The sequence below is a fragment of the Colletotrichum tamarilloi genome, assembly GCF_030869305.1.
Source record: "Colletotrichum tamarilloi strain Tom-12 chromosome Unknown Scaffold_148.1, whole genome shotgun sequence".
Taxonomy (NCBI): Eukaryota; Fungi; Ascomycota; class Sordariomycetes; order Glomerellales; family Glomerellaceae; genus Colletotrichum; species Colletotrichum tamarilloi.
In genome coordinates, this window is record NW_026849531.1 from 12,379 (window position 1) to 31,869 (window position 19,491).

At 53.7% G+C, this 19,491-nt stretch overlaps 7 protein-coding genes across 7 annotated transcripts; 2 read left to right on the forward strand and 5 right to left on the reverse strand.

The window, feature by feature from the left end:
• Positions 1 to 1,016: 1,016 nt before the first annotated feature.
• On the reverse strand, positions 1,017 to 1,686 carry CTAM01_15106 (PUA domain-containing protein; the record flags this gene model as incomplete). The annotated part of the gene is made up of 2 exons (XM_060531105.1): positions 1,017 to 1,587; positions 1,673 to 1,686. The coding sequence occupies 2 exons, from the start codon at positions 1,684 to 1,686 to the stop codon at positions 1,017 to 1,019; spliced, it is 585 nt and encodes a 194-aa protein (XP_060374303.1).
• A 437-nt stretch (positions 1,687 to 2,123) lies between these two features.
• CTAM01_15107 (uncharacterized protein) lies at positions 2,124 to 2,434 on the reverse strand (the record flags this gene model as incomplete). The annotated part of the gene is made up of 2 exons (XM_060531106.1): positions 2,124 to 2,261; positions 2,324 to 2,434. 2 exons carry the CDS (start codon positions 2,432 to 2,434, stop codon positions 2,124 to 2,126), a joined length of 249 nt encoding a protein of 82 aa, XP_060374304.1.
• Positions 2,435 to 5,848: 3,414 nt separating this feature from the next.
• On the forward strand, positions 5,849 to 6,712 carry CTAM01_15108 (uncharacterized protein; the record flags this gene model as incomplete). The annotated part of the gene is made up of 1 exon (XM_060531107.1): positions 5,849 to 6,712. One exon carries the CDS (start codon positions 5,849 to 5,851, stop codon positions 6,710 to 6,712), a length of 864 nt encoding a protein of 287 aa, XP_060374305.1.
• Positions 6,713 to 8,685: 1,973 nt separating this feature from the next.
• CTAM01_15109 (acetolactate synthase) lies at positions 8,686 to 11,077 on the forward strand (the record flags this gene model as incomplete). The annotated part of the gene is made up of 5 exons (XM_060531108.1): positions 8,686 to 8,849; positions 8,962 to 9,054; positions 9,139 to 9,206; positions 9,273 to 10,964; positions 11,019 to 11,077. 5 exons carry the CDS (start codon positions 8,686 to 8,688, stop codon positions 11,075 to 11,077), a joined length of 2,076 nt encoding a protein of 691 aa, XP_060374306.1.
• An 800-nt stretch (positions 11,078 to 11,877) lies between these two features.
• CTAM01_15110 (uncharacterized protein) lies at positions 11,878 to 12,342 on the reverse strand (the record flags this gene model as incomplete). Its single annotated transcript, XM_060531109.1, has 2 exons — positions 11,878 to 11,998; positions 12,047 to 12,342. The coding sequence occupies 2 exons, from the start codon at positions 12,340 to 12,342 to the stop codon at positions 11,878 to 11,880; spliced, it is 417 nt and encodes a 138-aa protein (XP_060374307.1).
• A 993-nt stretch (positions 12,343 to 13,335) lies between these two features.
• Positions 13,336 to 13,818, reverse strand: CTAM01_15111 (uncharacterized protein; the record flags this gene model as incomplete). Its single annotated transcript, XM_060531110.1, has 1 exon — positions 13,336 to 13,818. The coding sequence occupies one exon, from the start codon at positions 13,816 to 13,818 to the stop codon at positions 13,336 to 13,338; it is 483 nt and encodes a 160-aa protein (XP_060374308.1).
• A 1,345-nt stretch (positions 13,819 to 15,163) lies between these two features.
• Positions 15,164 to 17,053, reverse strand: CTAM01_15112 (uncharacterized protein; the record flags this gene model as incomplete). The annotated part of the gene is made up of 1 exon (XM_060531111.1): positions 15,164 to 17,053. The coding sequence occupies one exon, from the start codon at positions 17,051 to 17,053 to the stop codon at positions 15,164 to 15,166; it is 1,890 nt and encodes a 629-aa protein (XP_060374309.1).
• Positions 17,054 to 19,491: the final 2,438 nt, after the last annotated feature.

The following is a 19,491-nucleotide window of genomic DNA, read 5'->3' on the forward strand; positions in this document are numbered from 1 at the left end:
TAAGGTACAGAGTAATGGAGGGGCAATGAGGGGCAACGTGGGAAAAATTTGGATGTCATACCACCACGTGACTCTTATACCAGTAATGCACAGACCACTACAGCTCGGCGTGACGTGGTGAGATGGATTCTGAGAGCTTCTTCGGTCAGAGACTGCCCATGCACTAGACTGCCGGAGTCATTTTGGATTGTAAATACGGCTCATTGAGCTTCAAAGATGCAGGTGACTCACTATTCAGCCGCATCTAAGCATGAAGCTGGTACCAGTCCAAGGAAGTCGAGCCTGCAATAGCAATGGACCGGGACTAGATGAGCTCATCAATACTGGCGATGATCCTCAACATTCCGGGAGTCTCAGCAAGTTCTCAAATGCGACAGTGAAAATTGATGTTGAAGATAGCCAGGTTTCTTCCCTAGTTATCATGAAGCTCTCATGCATCGGAATGAGGACCTTAAAGCTGGCCCAAGATAAATTGACACTAGGCTCAATTAATCCATGTTTTCCTCATCGTCGTCATCGTTTGCTATTACCAGTCAAATGCTACATACCTGGAGAGAATACATTGGCATGCTCCCTTCTATTTTTTTCGTTCAGGCCCTCAGTGTAGCTTCCGGGGTATCTAATTAGATGTGCTGTCTGAAGAGCGAGTCTGAAACGTGATAACTCTTTCTGTCAATGGTGAGAGATGCTGGACGTACCTAGGTAGGCGACTTTCCGCTCGCGAGCCTTGCTGTCGGTGAATTTTGGGCCATCATTCCTACCCCCGGACAGACTAAAGGTGAATATTGGCAGCATATCAGCAATGGACAGGGAAATCACACCTTCGACCAATCCCAAAGCAAAAGCAAAAGCGAATGTGTCATCTCAGCAAGATATGGTGCAATCAAAAGGCAAACTTTTGTTGGGTTCTGTTCATGCTTATGCCCATATTGCATTGTCACTGGATCTCTCTCCCTTATATCATATGTGCAAAACCGTTTCTTCGTCCATACGCCAATCCCCACCCCAAACCATATTTAGTCCGTTCCGAGCCTCCACAGACCATCGCCGAGGAAATGCGCCTCCTCCACCACAGGCCCCTTGCCCTTATCCTTAACTTCCTTGGTACCAGCAACCAAGAACCCAACAGCACACGCCTCCGTCTTGCCCTCCGCCATAATAACAACCGGCTCACCCTTCTCCAGCTCTCGGCTCCACCTCCCTTCCTCGTCGACGCCCTCGGCGCCCTCCCGAGGCTCAGGCAACCGCCCACCGGCGCTCGTCAGCCCGGGAGCCATGAGCGTGGCGCCCGAGAGCACGAAGCGGATGGCGCCGCGGTCGATGCGGATTGTCGGAAAAGCTTGCGGGAAGCGGTGGACGAGCTTGAGGTGCGGGACGAGGGTGGCGTTGTCCTGCTGGTAGAAGAGGGGCTGCTGCTCGCAAACGAAGAGCGAGCAGCGGTCGGGCAGCTTCATCTGCTCGAGAGAGGCCTTTTTGGGCATCACTTCTTCGATATAGGGGTTCAGGAGGGGGTAGCTCGAGAGCAGCGAGTCGCGGAGGGAGCGCTGGACGGAAGACTTGAGCTTCTGCTTCGGCTTGGAGGTTATGCTGTGAGGGCGGGGTAATTTTGTTAGCTTTCCCTGCGACTTTTCTGTGGTTTGGTCATTGGGTGTATGAGCATATGGCGACGTACTCTTTCTTGAACATTGTGGCGGTATTGAAATCGAAGTCTGCTATAGAAAAGAAGGGGGTATCACTGGTGTATTTGGGACGTTGTCGAGACCTATCGCGTCTGTGGCAGTCTGTGGTGGTAGTTGATGGTGGGGTTGTCAAGAGCGAGCATCGCCGACGAAAATTGCCCCGCAGTCGGGCGGGCGGGGCGGACCAATCATGCACTAATGGAGGGGCAGACGCTTCACGCGCGAGGGGCTTCGTGATCCCATCACGTCACTTTTATCGATGAGAGAAAAGCGAAAAATCCCGATAGCTCGTAGTTTAGGGGATTAAAAATCATAATTCTTCAAAATGTCGTAACTATACTGTCATGCAAAAAGCTCTATCGTAACCCATGATCGCGTGCGGGGTTTTGCCGATGCCCAGAGTTCTTCTGAGCACAGGCGCAGGTAATCCATCGTTGCGAAAGCTCAACCGTGGTTGACGTGAGAAACGGTTCCGTCCTCCTTGACGTGAACGTTGAGTCTGTTGGGTCTGAAGTCCTTGGTGACCATCATGCCAGGCTCGATAACACGGGACTCTTCGGGGAGATCCCTCTTGCAGAAGGTCTAGGAAAGCATCGCCATTAGTATAACCAAATCTTCTGTCACAGAGAGGAAGGTAAATTTACCGTCTCGTTAGACTCCTCCTCGTGGAGTTTCTTTCCGACCAGCTTGTTGGTCCAGAGCTGAGTCTTGTCATCGGAGTCGTTGTTGTTGATACCAGGTACGACGAGAGGCATGATGGCGGTTGTGGTATGGAGATTCTGGTGTGTTGGTTGATGTCTGAATGCTTAAAAGCGTATGTGTTTTGGTATGTGAAGCTAGTGTATGATAAGGTTGAGTGAGGAGATGAAGACTGGAGTAAGTGATGGTTTAATAGCAAAGAAGCGTCGTGGACGTCCAAAACAGGAAGGTTGGAGGTCTAGAAGCTGCATCGGCCGATGACGTCGGTAATCGTGTGGGGGCGGGGGTTTTGTTTCTCGCAGAACTCAGGGACTGCTGCTCGTCCGACGCAAAGCGCCGCCGGGACGATCTTGGAACCGAAGCACGTCAACCTCTAAATTCCCGGCAGTAAGTACGTAGGTCCTCACTGACCCCTATTTCTTATCTTGCTCGGATATTAGAGCACTTGGCAGATAATGTTTAGGTCAGATGGGCTTAGGTATTCAAGATCAAATTCTCGTCCAAATCCAAGCCAGATGTGTGCATGTGATTCATGAACGACCACACTCCATCCTAAAATTACTGCACAGCAGCGATGCATATTGCGAGAGCCGGCCTGGCTGGGTGACGTTCTGAACACATCATTGATACCTTGGCACGTCTATCCATCGATTCAGAGCAGAAGTAATATGTGCTGGGAATACTCAACGCGCGAATAAGAAGAAACCATTCAGAGAGGTCAAATAAGGAAGGTAGCAGCCAGTGTGCCGTGTTAGGGAGGTTGAAGAGAGTTGGCGAGTCCATGTCTCCACCAACGCTGAGTTCTGTACCTAAAGAGTAATTAGGTAAGCTGGCCACTTTTGCTGCGAAGATTACACTGCGCACAGAACATGACTGCGTCGCCTCAGTCATAGTCGATGGCTCTTCAATTGTTACTCCTTGGGAATCAAGTACGAATACACCGTTTGAAGCAATCCAAGTCCAAAAGATTGGGAGTCTGACGGAGCGGAGCCCACTTGCCTGTCGTGGAGCTGACTGGGACTGCAATAATGTAAGCACAGAATTAAGGTAAGCACGGACAGGGCTGGACTGGGCCTCAACTGGGTCTGTGCACTTCTAGGTAGTGAGGATGTTAGGCGCTTTCCTTCCTCCCAGGCAGAATCGTTCGAGATGGTCCTTTCCGTTGCTTTGTTGCATGGACGGAAAGAATGAACTAGCCATCCTGATGCTTCCTGCTCTACCAAGAATAAGACACTGACCCATTCAGATGCCGTTGTCTGGTCAGCTCAATTTTTTTTTGTGCCTGGCAAAACTCGGTCCGAGGAAAGCTACAATGGACGTCACGGGGACAAGACATATTCCATTCGCGCCTTTGGAATGTCGGGTGTTGTGGCTCCTGATATTGCCGATTCCCTCGACCTTCGCTTCTTAGCCATGACTTCACCTCTAGACGAGTTTCTCTGTCAGCAGGATAGAAATAGCGCCCCGCCCCGATCTCACGGCTCCAATTCTCCACGGTCTTCAACGAGGCCATGATTACGGTCATAGATTTAGGCCCTGCTGACCGTGTTCGCCTTCTTTCTGATTGCTAATAGAATGGCGACCTTGTCTCAGGTGGATGCCCGTCTGGAGTTATTCCCAACGTCTGACCGCATCGCCGCGCCGTTTCCTAACCACGCTCTCGCAGGAATGGCACTGGCACCAACAGGGCAAATACAAGCCTGCAGGAACGAGGCCAGGAAAATCATCTTGCTTGCCTCTTTCTGCCTATCTGCAGACTAAACGACATACTGAACTGTCGCAAAGCTCAATCCAATCATCCAGCCACGAGGAGCATCCAACGTCTAGTGATCAGTTGGATCTCAGCTGGTGCATGGTGTAGTCCGAATAGGAACGGAGACGAGGGGTTGGCTCAGCTTACAGGGTGGCAGGTCTCAGCCACGGGCAAATTAAACTAAACAACCAGCGGCCAGTTGGAGCCGCAGCAGGGATCAATCATCACAGCCCTCAGCACTAACACCAAGCGAGCGATTTCTTCTCTTCTTCCTGTCCTTCAGCCATCAGGGAAGCTATTCCCTAACCCCCGCCGGATGAAAAACACTGCAGCCTGCTACATGCTACATGGCGGAATTGGACCACGACAAGGCAGATGCGAACCCAGTGCGGCGGCTTGCTATTGGCCCCATCTTCCGAAATCCAGTGCAAGTTCCCCCTTGCCTCGTGGGGTTCCAAGTCTTAGAGTTTGCTCTGTGCCCTTCCTCTTAGACGATTTGGGCCAAGCCGCGTGCCGGGAACAGCATATGCTATTTTAGCTTGAGGATGTGGATTCTGGGCCCATTGCGCTTCTCGAGAATCGTGAGCCTCGTGGGGAAGCTCGACTGTATCGACAGAACGACCTTGCGACCGAATTCAGACCTCTGAGTACTTGACTTCGAACGATGCGAAGTTGAGGTTTTCTCGAGAGAACAATGAGACATGCTTTGCAAGAACCGAGAAGAGATCAGACGGCGAATCTACGCGAAGGTATCGTGAACCGCCCGTACAGACGCAGATGCGACCAACAGAGCTAATTATGGAGGCCGGCACCGTCAGCCACCACGACTCTGAATCCCATTCGCCGGGTGGACTACCAAAGGGCGAGCTAAGACAAGGGCTATGCTGCGGGAGCATGAGGTCGCACCACCGACAAACTCAAGCCTACAGAGTCCAAAGGAGAGCACACAGTACCGTCTCTTCCGTGAAGAGCTGAGCTGCTGCGGAATGAAGGCCCCAGCCTTACAAGCCCCCCAAGCCTGGTTCTGCTAAGCTGCAGGTAAGCAACGAAAAGAGTGAGCCTAAGCGGAGACCCAAGACATGACCAATCCCGACCCCAACGGGCACTGGACTACTCGTGCTGAGGTGCATTTTGCTCTCGTGGCATTGGCGTTGGCGTGGTCGGCGTCCCTCAGCTCACAGCCAGAGACAAGCAGCTAGACAAGGACGGTGAGGTGACAATAGCAACAAGCCCAAATGGATACCACCAGGCTCGACCCAACTCCGAGGCGCCGAGAGGCGTTCAGCTCCCTCACTTCTTTTTATTGAAGCTCATTCCCAGCTTGTCCGGCGTAGGTCATCCTGCTTTCCTCCCTCTTCCTGCTTCTTACCTCCTATGCTCTTACATATTCGCTCCTCACCATCGCAGTGACATCCCAGGTAGACACCGATCGTCTCTTCCCGACTATCCGACTTCCATCTTCAATACCACATCAGAAGTTGCCTTCAATACTTGGTAGCTTGTTCACGGCACTGGGAACCGAGTCTGCCGGTTACCGAACCAATCTTCCCAATCAGGAAGCTGCCAACCCCCAACAGCAGCTCTTCACACAGCACCACTTCGTCTCCCGATACTCTGAGGCCGGCAATTGAGCACCCACTCCGAACCTGTCAATCCCACCTTCCACGGACCCCCGTCCCGGCAGTCATTTGCAACACCCCACAAAACCCCGGGCAATATGCGTTCATCCCAGTCCGCCTCGGCGCTTGTTGCGCTCCTCTTTGTGGCCACGGCCTCGGCCCTGTCGCCGGCGAGACTGCATTGCCTTCGGTCACGGAACCTCGAGCTGGCCAGATTGGCAGCCTGTGGCGAACCTGGATCCGTGGCTCACTGCATAGAGATGCTCACCGACGACTTTACACAGACTGATCTGGAGAGATGCTACATCAATGCTGGTTGCGACTTTGCCGAAGCCGTTATTGAGTCGCAGTGGACTCTGGACAGGTGTGATAACAGCGGCAGCGCCCCTGCGGAACTGCGCAAACGTCATGTCACTGTCTTCGCGCGTCAGACTACAGAGGCAACTGCGGCAACCGCTGAGACAGCCACGAGCACAACCTCTGGCACGGCAACCTATTCCAAGCTCACATGCTCTACGTCGACGACCAAGTCGACCACGCAATGCCCCGTTGTCTCGACTGGCGTGCAGAAAGGCAAAACTCTCAAGGAAGGTTGCTTCCCGACACAGGTGGTGTACGGAACATGCGCTGCGGGCCTGCTCTGCAAGAACGATAACTCGGGCAACCCTTCGTGCAAGGTGCTGGACAACACCGTCTACCCTGGCGGCATCGCTGTAGCGCTCTTCTTCGCCGTGGCCATCACGGGTTCCATTGCGTGGATCACGTTCCTTTGCTGCAAAGAGAGGAAGCAGAAGAAGCGCAACGCGGCAAGGGCGCAGGCGGCTATGGATGCGAAGATGGCGGCCAAGCGACAGCCAGCTGTGCAAGTTCACGATTCGGACAACCAGCCTCTCATGTCGTATGGGCAACCGGCTGCTGCGTATGAAGCGCACGGTCCATTCGGTGACCAAAACCGGATGTAAGGCGGAGATGCGGATGGGTTGTGGGTTGCGAGGGGGGATGAATGATCAAGCCTCGACTGATAGGCGTGCGGTGATCGGGGACGGAGGCGTAAAGAGCAGTCATGGTTCAAGATACCTATTGTATTCGATTCTGGTTTCGGTGTTTAAAGGGCGCATCGAGGTCCATGGGATGAGGCATGCGCCAACGAGTAAACAAAAATTTCAAGTCACTATCAATTCATTTGAGATGCCTCGTCAAAGGCTGACTGTGCTGTCAAGCTGACCCTGCATAAAAAGGGGATTAATTAGTTGCTCTCTAGTATGTGACCGGGACAGACCGGATGAGGGGGGACCGGGATCCGAACTCAATCGGCCAGCCGCTATTCAATATCTGTACAGCAAACTACTGTCAAGACTACGGCGGTTGACGGCCACGTTTTTACGAATTGCTGACTTGGGAGGAAGTGCAGTTCGTGCTGGACGGATTCGGCCAAACGGGCATCGCGTGATGCGGGTTTAAGCGGCGGCAGCTCCCATGTCTCGCGATTCTATGGGGTTGGAGCCGTTGTCTGACAGCTACAAAACCCCGGATCCGTGACTGGACCGCATGCGACGTGCAGTAGACCTTGGCGTGTTAGGGTTGCGGATGTGTTGACCAAACATGAGATGAAGTGCAGATTACATGTTAGTGCAACACTAAGGATTAGATTCCCAGGATGACAACCTAGATACGTTGATGACAAGAGAAGAGAAAAGGTGGTGAACAAGGTGAGTAGAGACTTCAGTTTGGTGTTGGTTCGGATCGATAGGAAAAGATAGGGGGCCTCGGGAGTGGCTTCTCAAGATTTGTGGAGGATATTGTGGGAGAGTGTGCATGTGTGACTCTTTACGGTTCACGACTGCAACTGCGTGGGTGGTGACTGGTGAACCATTTCTGGGGCAGGGAAAGCGTGGAAACGGTCGCAGACGTCGGGTGTTTGCTCCGCCCACTTTCCTCGGTCTGGCATTCGGGGGCATTCAAGGTCGGGGAGGCACGAGGGAGACCGGAATGGAACAGAGGGCTAGTGTGGGGAACGAGGTAAGTGGCCAATCAAGAATGAGTCATAAAGCGGTTGAGTCAGCAGAGGTGGCTGGCCGTTCAGTCGACTGCGGTTCCGTTATTGCTATCGTTCCTTCCGATCTTTATAGCTGCCGGTTAGGAAGCTGCCAGTGAGGCGCGGAGGAAAGAAGCAAACATGGGAGGAAGGCGGTAAAGATGCAGCAACTGCAGCAGCGCGGGAAGGAGCAGTCAATGGGAGGGAAGGTCAGGCCGATATCGCCACCCCAGATTGGACCTGTGGCCCGTGCCCCTCCCCCGATGGGCAACGCTTGTTCGTTCTCGCCCCCGTCGTGGCCCGGCCTGCGCCCTTCCAGCCAGTCATCGGCCGGCTACCCCACACCTCGACGGCCGATAATTTTTTTTTGGTTTTTTCCCTGGCTCCGAAACAGCAGCCGCGCCTCTCCACCACTGCTTCTCTGCGTTCTTGGTGCTGCCAAACTGTGTGTGAGAGAGACAGAAAGAGAGACTACCCGAAAGTAAAGAGAAAGAGACAGAGACAGCGGTGACTCTACGCAAAGTTAAACCCCGGTGTGCGCCGTGCCTCTCTTCTACCTGTCTATTATCCTTACGCTACTAGTTGTGTCTGTGCCCGGCCCCCAATTCCCAATCTCGAATTTGACATCTGCTGCTCTAATTTGCCAAAACCTTGTGACTGGGCTTTCTTTCCCTTCCCTCCTCCTTCTCTCCTCCTTCCCTCCTCCAATTGACTCCGCGATCTCTGCAACCTCCATACCCCCTGCGATCGTCCAATTCGACGAGCCGCTCCCCTCTCGCTGTCTGTTACTCTTTGCTCTCTCCTTAGAGACATTGACGAAGCATCACACCGAAGGACACCTCTTCTTCCTCTTCCTTCTACTTTGTTTCTCCCCGGTTCATCTCCACTCCACCGCTCATCATGATGCTCCGAACCCGCCACGCCGCTCGCGCCCTCAAGGCCGTCTCAAGAGCGAGCGCTCCCCGTAACCTCACCACCTCCTCTGCCGTCGCCGCCATTCAGGCCACCAAGAAGGTCCCTTCCGGCGTGAGGACGCAGGCTACCTCTGCCACCTCGCCCGCTCCGTAAGCTTCTTCCCATGCTTCCATTAACTGGGGAAACTGCACAGCCAGTCGACAAGACGAAGCTGGTGACTCACGAAACATTTGACTAACGACCCTGTTTTACCAATTGTAGTGAGGTTCGAGACACGCCCGCACCCGCGTTCAACGCCGACAAGAGCCATGTTCAACCTCTTCAGCGCTCTACCGGCCCGGAGATGGACGAGTCGTACGTAGCCCCTCGTGGCCAATTATATCTACCGCCGTTGTCGGCTTGTTGGAAGCGCGCGGGAAAGCTTACGTTGTAACATAGGTTCATTGGCAAGACTGGAGGAGAAATCTTCCACGAGATGATGTTGAGACAGGGCGTGAAGCACATCTGTACGTGACTCAACTGCGTATATCAGGATGGCATCACAGAGACACATGGCTGACCGTGACTCACAGTTGGATACCCCGGAGGTGCCATTCTCCCCGTTTTCGACGCTATCTACAACTCAAAACACTTCGACTTCATTCTCCCCAAGCACGAGCAGGGCGCCGGCCACATGGCTGAGGGCTACGCCCGCGCCTCGGGCAAGTGCGGTGTCGTCCTCGTCACCTCCGGCCCCGGTGCGACCAACGTCATTACCCCCATGCAAGATGCCCTCTCCGATGGCACCCCCATGGTTGTCTTCTGCGGTCAGGTCGTCACCTCCGCCATTGGCAGTGATGCTTTCCAGGAGGCTGATGTCACTGGTATCTCCCGTGCCTGCACAAAGTGGAACGTCATGGTCAAGAACATTGCCGAGCTCCCCCGCCGTATCAACGAAGCTTTCGAGATCGCCACCAGCGGTCGCCCCGGTCCCGTCTTGGTCGATCTTCCCAAGGACGTCACTGCCGGTGTCCTGAGGAGAGCTATCCCCACCGAAACCTCCCTGCCTTCCCTCCCGAGCGCCGCCTCAAGAGCCGCCATGGCCCTGCTCCAGAAGCAGCTTGAGCAGTCCATCAAGCGCGTTGCCGACCTTGTCAACATCGCCAAGAAGCCCATCATTTACGCCGGTCAGGGTATTGCCCAGTCTGAGGGTGGCCCCGAGATCCTCAAGGAGCTTGCCGACAAGTTCTCCATCCCCGTCACCACCACCCTTCATGGCCTCGGCTCCTTCGACGAGCTTGACGAGAAGTCCCTTCACATGCTCGGTATGCACGGTTCCGCCTACGCCAATATGGCTATTCAGCAGGCCGATCTTATCATCGCCCTCGGTGCCCGTTTCGACGACCGTGTCACCCTCAACGTCGCCAAGTTTGCGCCTGGTGCCAAGGCTGCCGCTGCCGAGGGCCGCGGTGGTATCGTCCACTTCGAGATCATGCCCAAGAACATCAACAAGGTTGTCCAGGCCACCGAGGCTGTCGAGGGTGACGTCGCTACTAACCTTCGCACTTTGATCCCCCACTTGAAGCCCAAGACCATGGAGGACCGCAAGGAATGGTTCGACAAGATCAGGGAGTGGAAGGCAAAGTGGCCCATGTCCGACTACGAGAAGGCCGAGCGCTCCGGCCTCATCAAGCCCCAGACTCTCATTGAGGAGCTCAGCAACCTGACCGCCGACCGCAAGGAGACGACCATCATCGCTACCGGTGTCGGTCAGCACCAGATGTGGACCGCTCAGCACTTCCGCTGGAGACACCCCAGAACCATGGTTACCTCTGGTGGCCTGGGTACCATGGGATACGGTCTCCCCGCCGCCATTGGTGCCAAGGTCGCCAAGCCCGACGCTCTCGTTATCGACATTGACGGCGACGCCTCCTTCAACATGACCCTCACCGAGCTTTCCACCGCTGCGCAGTTCAACATTGGCGTCAAGGTCATTGTTCTGAACAACGAGGAACAGGGTATGGTTACGCAATGGCAGAACCTCTTCTACGAGGACCGTTACGCCCACACCCACCAGCAGAACCCCGACTTCATGAAGCTGGCTGATGCCATGGGTGTCCAGCACCGCAGAGTGAGCAAGCCTGATGAGGTCGTCGACGCTCTCAAGTGGCTCATCAACTCCGACGGCCCCGCCTTCCTTGAGGTCGTCACCGACAAGAAGGTGCCTGTCCTGCCGATGGTGCCCTCTGGGTCAGCTCTCCACGAGTTCCTGACATGGGACGGAGGTTAGTATTCCCCATCTATTGACTTTTGTAAGCTCAATGCTAACCCCTTGACAGAAAAGGATAAGAAGCGCCGCGAGCTGATGCGCGAGAGAACGCGTGGTCTCCACGGCTGAACAGCCAGCACTCGCAGCTCTTTCTTGTTATCTAATCTGTCCACATTGGAGGCGTCCATGCATATTGCTCTCTCATCTTATACCACCAGGCTTTGTTGGGTTCTCTTTGGCCATAACGAGATCTCCATCTTGAGCAGAAAAGTCCTTCCATTGGGATCAGGGATTTTTCCTACTACGGGCGACTGTATCGCAGGTTTCGTCCGGAACAAAACAAGTTCAAAAAATCAAACAAAATCTAAAAAGTGCTTTATCGCAGCATTTTCCGTAGTCTGGGGGCTTCATTTCGGGCATTCACACCAAAAATCGACCGTCACGGAGTTGGGTTAGTTTACCTCGACCTTGTCAAGAGAATGTACATATATCAAACTTCACGAGTTGAATGTTGAAAAGTTTTTTTTTGCACCTCATCTCAACCTTGCATCGCCTCTATCTTATAACGTGATGTGTAAACTGTGCTGGCTACCTAGATTACAAGTCCACGATCATATGGGGTTGCAGGTCCAAACGAGCGGACGAAACGTGTATCCTTTTGCTTTACACTAGCGCTAGATCGTAAACTGTATTGTATGGTGACCATGATAGCTACAAGTCACCATCAGATTGGATGGACAACGACCCTCCCCTAGGCAGCATACATGCACATACCGGGGCAGTAGACCGAGTCCATGGTGCGGATGTCGCCATCACCGTCGGGCCGATCGTTGTCTAGCACTCCTAATACCACAAGAATCATCATTTCCTATGAACATAAATGACAACTTAGTATAAGCCCTGTATCCTATCGCATACTTTACATATTTCTACTCGTTGGCCACCTCGTCCTCTGATTCTGCGTGGTTGGCGGCAGCGCTTGCTAGCTCCGCCATCCTAGTCGTAGGTTCAGGCGGGTTGACTAGGGAGGCATTTTCCTCGTCTGCTCCCATACCTTGCCGACGCCTTTCGACTCGAGGTGATTCTTGTGCCGCTTTCCTTGCCTTTCGCCGTCGTCGTACCAATTCGCCCATCAAGGATAGAAGAAAAGTAAGGCTCAAGGCAATTACAGCAGGGAAGGAGACGACAGCTAGCCCGTATCCAAGCACCTTAGCACCGAGGCTAATATCTCTAAACATGCCAATGAGAAAGGAAACGACAAGAATAATGCAGAATAGACCCAGACCCAGCCACCAAAGAATAGACGCAAGTATCCGAAAGTGTACGTATGTGGAGAGCTGCTGCTTTCGCTTGGCTACTTCCTCCCTATACATCGCATTCCTGTTCATCTCCATATCGAACTGGACCAGATAAGGCCCGGTCACAAAATTTACAAAGTCTAAGAGCAAGATGAAGCAAAGCGCAAGGGCTCCAAGAAGAGTCACAACACCAAAAAAATCATATAGAAGCGCACCTAGGTCTTTGAATCGTGTCTGCATACTTAGAACCCCTGAAGATATAGAAAGAGGTAGAAAAATTGTGGCAAGTATACTTAGCTGCTGGACACTATCGGTTTGCTTTACCTCTCTCCTTACTTCTAGTAAGCTGAGGTCATGCTCCATTGCGGTAGAGAGTCTCGTTAGGCTACCTCTTAACTGTTTGCAATACAAGCGGATCTCGAGTTCTATGGCCGCTAACTGGGGAGTCTCTGACATTGCTATCGGGATATTGGACGTTCTCGATATTGGCGTGGACGATCCAACTTGACTTCTTGTGGCGCTCTGGAGGATTTCAACTAGTGATTCAATGGCCACTAGCATTCGATCTCCAATTTCTGAAAATTTCTGAATCAATTGATGGTCTGCAGTGACTTTTCCAACGTTGCCCTCTTGGAGCTCTGCACGGGTGGGGTCCAACAATCCCCGCTGCCTCCCGAAGGCGGTTTCATATACCAATAGAAATCGAGCATACAACAGCAGATTGGCATGGCAGAACTGTAGGCTGAAAGCCTTCATCCAGTCCGACGTGTTTTTGAAAGGGCGATACATAGCGTCGAGTTCGCATAGCTATGTAGCAAAGGTAGCTGTTGCTTGGTAGAGACCGAACTGTTCTTCTGGGAAACGACGATTGTTTCCCGTCCAGGCTGTACGGACAAGTGTTCTGCACATGATAAACTCTGGTCAAAAGTCAGTTACACATCTAGCTAGTCCAGCTTCGCGTATTGCAGCAGGCTTACCTTGTAGTCGATTGTCAATGACCTGAAAGCGTAGATACCGCACGACATTGACCCAGCGAACTTGAGGACTACCTCGCTTGCTTTCGATGAAACTGAAAGACTCTATCCTATGTCATCGAAGTGGTGAGGCCCAATATTGGTTGCTAATCAACGACAAGAAGCCCACAGTAGCGATCCTAAGAGGAGGAAACTTGTACGGGAAGTCCGTTCCGGATGTGGAGTCATTGTCGCGAACGTCATCGTCAAAAAGCTCCTGGAGAAATACTCGAGCCACTCCATCCGCCTGGGGTGGAAGTGCACTCATTAATGACTCTAATCGAGCATTGTTGTCATCATTGGCCTTGACAGTGTTCCGAAGGGAGAATGGCTCCCAGGCATCGGTCTGGCTGGATGATGCGCCAATATCGTCCCACATTCCAATAAACCGGCCAGGCTCGTATAAACGAATCCAGAGATCGGTATGGTAGGATTCCGCTGTCTTTGCAGCCCTAGTTATTCGGTTTAAAAATGATTGTGGTCGTAAGAGGCTTACTAGAAAGCCCAATGCGAATGCAATCACGGACGCCAAATCTTTGATCAATTTGACTATGGCCATGATCGATTAATGAAGAATATGGAGATTTTGAAGGCGCAGATTGGCAAAAGTTGAGAAAGAGGGGGGAATTGTACGTCTCTTCGCGAAAGCCCTGTCATACGACAGTATTCTATACGATAAGGCAGCCACGTATCCTAGCCGACCGACATCTTGCCCGTCTCACGCCCAACCAATCGGGCAAAGTAATTACTCCTGAAGCTCCTCAGTACCTTGTGGTAGGAACTTCTTCACTTGGGCGCTTAGGTAGGCTCTGATGGTGTGGCTTTTGCCAGCCACCAATTAACAAACACTATTTATCTGGCAAAGTAGTGTGTCTGACATGGTGTCCGCATAAGACAATTTCGAGGCAAAGATTCTTTAATCGTGTGGTAGTCTGTTGTTCGTCTTGTTGGAACTACCTGCACAGAAGAGCCAGACTACGTTGCGTACCTGTGATTTCATTGATGACATTCATGGTTGTTCCACTCCCTATTCTTTTCTCTCCTCCTTTCCGATCTTCAAGCGAATCAAGCTTTGAACTGACGGAAGTAAATATGGGCAAGGGTGAATATGATATGCCTGTATGTTAATTCTATTGTCACGAGACCTTACCCGACGTACCTTACCTTCGGCCTGAGACAGCTTGCCAAGAACCATACTCCCTTTCAAGGGTGTCTCTATCGGCGCAAGTAGCCACCTCGAAGTACGGTCTATCTAGCTCACCTCCTCAGGAATCTGCACCTGTGGATCCAACGAAGTTGAAGGCGGCCACTCGTTGATAATAGGAGAATAGGGATTATTTCGCGCTCCTTATGTATTCTATTCTCTTGTTGACATATACAATGTGAAGTGCGACGCAACCATGATTGGGCATTGAAGGGAACAGGAAGTGCATCTAGCTGCTACTCACCTCGGAACATCAATGAGTAAAGATATGAGCAGGGGGAAATAGGAGGATGAAAGATCACTCCAGTTTGAATTGTCTAAATGGTATTTCCATCAGGGAACGCCCAGACGTCATCATAATCATCATCCAGTCAGAGCCGCCTTTGGATATCAACAAAGCAATGCCAGTGGGTAGCCACTTCCCTCGCCTCCCTAGCGTCTTCGGCGACCCCGACATATCCAACCCAGTACCTACCTATAGCGAAGAAGGCTCATTGGGGGTATCTTGTAGTCTATAGTTTTCGACCCCGACCCCAAAACCAACAAAGAAAATGCAAAGGAAACATGTCTATGAAGCTGCGCCACCACCCATGCATTCATGTCATGTAAAGCGTTAGGTAATACAGGTCTAAAATGGTTTGTATGAACAAAGAAGATAGAAGAGGGGGAAATGGGGCAGAGACAAGGGAGTTTGGCTGTCTCAGATCCACCCAGCTAAAGCCGCCTTCTCCTCAACGGGTGACGTGACAGGCGACGAACGCCCACGACGCTTGAGGCGCAGGTTCTCCAGGCTCCTCATGCCCCACGAGCGGGGACGTTTCGCGGCGGTGGTGGTGGCAGATGCGGATTGAGGGACCTGGAGCAACGGACCGAGGCTGCTATCCTGGTCTTCGGTAGGTTGTGGCGAGGGTGTGAGATGGCGCGCAAAGTCGCCGAAAGACCGCCTTTGCTGCTGCTGTTGAGACGTAGTAGTATCGGTCCAAGGGTAGATGGGGCTCTGCTGCAGCATATTTGTCGTCGCCCTGTTACCCGGCATGAATATGGGGTCGAAGATCTGCTCGTCCTTGGGCGGGCCAAGCACAACGTCCGTAGACCAGGCGTCACGCTCGGGGATGACGAGAGGGGTGCCCGGGTGCGGGTAGGCCAGGGAATCCGGCTCCTCGGGAATCGAGCGCGGCGGCGGGTGCGAGACGGTGGCGAGCTTGACGGGGAAGAGGCTGCGGCGGAGGGCAAACATAGTCATCGCCGACGGCGGTTGCTCTTCATGCTGCTGCTGACCTCCGCAGACAACATCGCGGAGCTCGCCGTGGTTCCTGCCTTCGCCTGCGAGCGGGCAGCGGGACCGGACGGGCCGCGTTGCTTCGCCTGGGAACTCGGGGGCCGGGTGCTCGGGGGAGGAGAAGCACGTCTGGCCGAGCGTCCATGCCGCGTGGAGGATGCGCGGCACGTCGGCGAGGTGGCGGCACTCGAGGAGCTTCTTGAGGTCGCCTGAGGAGCGGGGCTGCCAGCGGAGTTGGTTGCGTGCGGCCTTGTCCCAGAGGGTGTGCTTCCACTCGTCTTTGAGGGAGCGCTGACGGAGGAGGTTTTGCATCTGATGATAGTATGTCCACTCTGACGAGAGGCCGAGATTGTTGTTATTGCAACCACTGGTGTTATTAATGGTGCTGCTGCGCTTGTCAAAGTGACTGGCGAGGTGGTCAAAGTAGGCGTCGGCCGTCTTGGGCGCCTCGCTGTCATCGGCGGCCTCGTAGACCTCTTTGCAACCGATGAAGCCGCAGGCGAAGACGACCTGCGTGCAGAGGCCGACCTTGACCTGTTCTGCTGCCGCCACGGCCGCGGCGGGAGGGTACGCCGCCTCGCCCTGGTGGTGGTCGAGCTTGACGTGGGCGATGTAGGCCTTTTCAAAGTCAAAGATCATGCGGCAGTTGTCCTGCGGGCAGACCCAGATGCAGTCGGTGTTGTGGAAGTTTTGGAGGTGCTTCTTGAAGTCGCTTTTCCTGCCGAAGCCGACGTAGACGTCGTGGACGGCGCACATAGGACACTCGATGGGCTTGCGGCCGCCAACGGTACCCGAGGACGGGGACCTCATGCTGGCAGCGGCCTTTTTCTCGCGTGATGGAGTTGAGGAGAGGTGCTCGCTGATGTGGTGATCCTGCCACTCGGAGCCGGAGAGGGATGGTGTCACGGAGGGCGACATCAGGAACGGAGCGTCCACGGCGTCGGCCCAGGAGGCGGCTGCCGCAGTGCCGCCGGGCTGCTGGCTGAAATAGCTCCCCGATAGGGAGGCGGCCTCTGAGCCGCACAAGGACGCGTCGGAGCTGCTCCAGGGGCTGGCGCTGTTTGTGAGGGATGGCGCGCTGTTGTTGCTGCCAAAGGTTGAGGTGGAGAGGGCTGAGTTCCTCGCCGGGGCGTCCATGTGGTGAGGGTTTCGGTGGTGGTGCTGGGGCGGAGGGCGGAGGGATGTGTAGTTGCTGCCGCTAATGTTCCGGAGGGTTGTTTCTAAGCTTCCGGACCCGTACCGGCCGGCGAGGTCGCATAGAGTTCGAACGTCTTCTGGTGACATGTTTGACGGGCTCTTGGTGGGATACATGTTGTGCTCACGGTTCAGTCGCTGTGAGACTGATAATGGAATCTATCCTTGCATGAAGCGTTTGACGGCGTGTCCAAGATTGTTAAAGGCGTAGTTGGTGTATTCGTCCTCAATTTAAGAAGGAATGGGTAGACGGAACGAGGTTAATTTGATAGAAGGGTGGGCGAAGTGCGAGATGGGGGGTGGTCGTTATGTAGTTAATGCCGACTCAATCGCGATGTGAAGTACGTATTAGCGGGCGGGAACGTATGACAGGATCCGAATGGCAAAGGGAAAAAAGAAATGCGCCAAGACTAGGCACGGAAGAGCAGCGACTCGACATTTGTATACCAGCCCTCTGTCTTGCCAAGTCAAGACAACCCGTCACCCCATCAAAGAAGGCCACGAGGAGGAGGCCAAGTCAAGCATGGCCAGGTCAGGTTGCGAGCCTCTGAGAGAGCGCCAACACGAGACTAATGGAGGAGGGGAATGGCGCTGTCTGACGAGTGGCGACTAGTTCGTTCGCTGAACGTTCTAGTGGAATTCTACGAGTGCGTATGTGTAGGGATATGTGGGAGTGCGTGTGTGTAAGTGGTTGTTCTCTTGCGCCTTCTTTCGCATTAGCGCGGGCGCAGGGCTCAGGACTGAGGCCGTTTTGGAGCAACGGTGAAGTAACTCCTGCATGGGGTCTTGAGGGGCCATTTGATCATGGTAATGGTAATGGTGATGGCGGGTTACATTCCTGGATGAGAATCCAATCAGCCTCAGCCTGACTCTAGGAAGCTAGCCTGGAATTGGGGGAAGGATGTCTGAGTTTCCATCGCTCGCAGCACTAGCTGCGAAGAAGTTGCTCTCGAACAGGTACTTGAGAGGAAGCTGGTTGTTTACAATAACACTCGTTACTATGGTCCACAACCTTGTCAAACTTCACCAAGCCTTCTAGAACAAATCGGATCCTCGGGAGCCTGATTCCCATTGAGGGAGATGCACGACGGCTCGACTTCAAGCGTCTTAATCCAAGAACCAACCGGGGTAAGCGGCAGCGCAGAGAATGAGACAAGAGACGCTGATCTCATCCCATTTCGATGCCGCCTTCCCCCTCATTTTTCTTTTGCGGCGAACCGTCATCTACACAGTATTTCGTACCTCTTGAACCAGTCAACCACCAGGGACGACCTCTCTCGACGAACCAAATCACAACGGAGCCGCCTGCCGCGAGCAAGAACCCACGCCCTTGTTCGTTATGTCCGGATGACAGGTGCAGGTGGAGCAATAAAGAAAAGACACCTAGAGGCAGAGGCAGGGGGCGAAGAGGGAGAGAGTCAAGAGAGACCAAGAACCTGTGTTACGATGACCACTGACAGCCTGATAGGACGCACTCGAGTCCTGGCGGGGCTGTGTAGCGCCCAGCTGAGCGAAGGAAAGTAGAAAGCCAAGACCGTTAGCGGCCTTCTAGAATGGCGCTAGAACAAAGGATCCGCATGACTGTGTTTTTGGTCTGTGATGGTGGTGGTGAGATTGGGTGTGGGCTGAGATGGTTGGTGATTCGGCAAGGGTGACGTTTCCCCCTAGTCGAGAGCATCAACAGACATATCTTGGACTGGATGGGGTTTGAATTCCATCAACGAAGGACCTAACCGTTGTCGCCGGAACGTCGTGTCGGTGTGTCGCGTCGTTGTCATTGCCATGGGGCCAGCTTCTGGTCCGTGGTCGACATCACCGTCTCGCGTCTTCCGGAACCGAAGCCCCGGGACGATTCACAGGGTGTCTCTCAACTGGTCCTCTATCCGAGTCTTTGTCCTCCTTCCGACGACGCCAAAGACTTCCCCGCCAGAAAGATTTCTTTGTTGAGTCCGCGTGGTGAATCTGAGCCCTAAGTGACTCGAGTCGGGGGATCAAGAGATCAAGAGATCAAGAGAGGGGACGATCTGCTATCCCAAAACTTGATGGACTGGTTTGGATAGTTGTTATCGCGCGCTTGCCTCAACTTTCTTCGAGGCTGAAACTGCCAACGATTGCTTGCGTTCCCCTCCAGATGTCAGGCATGTGGCAACCTTGGTGAGGCACTCGTCTCGAAGACGATGGTTTAAACCAGCCGTGCCAGCCAGTCAGCCACATCGTACATGCCACATGCTCTACCGCATACGGCCGTTGAAGGAGGAGTTTCCCCTCAGTCCATTTCGCGGGCGTTCAAAACTGACGATGCCACCTGCGTCAGCGGAGAGCCCGACTGCCGTCGGTGCTTCAGCCGTCATTCGCCCATTCGACTGGTGGGCTGCCATAGGATTCCAACGGATGGAGAGTGTGTGGAAGAGGGAGAGGAGGAGAAGGATGCCCGCTCGCTGGGTTGCCTGACACAACATGAGATGGGCTTGCCCCTAAAGTCACAATTGGTTCACCCAAGACAAGTGGTTAGGGGAGTGATCTTCCTCACCGTCGGCGAACCCCGTCCAATCCCA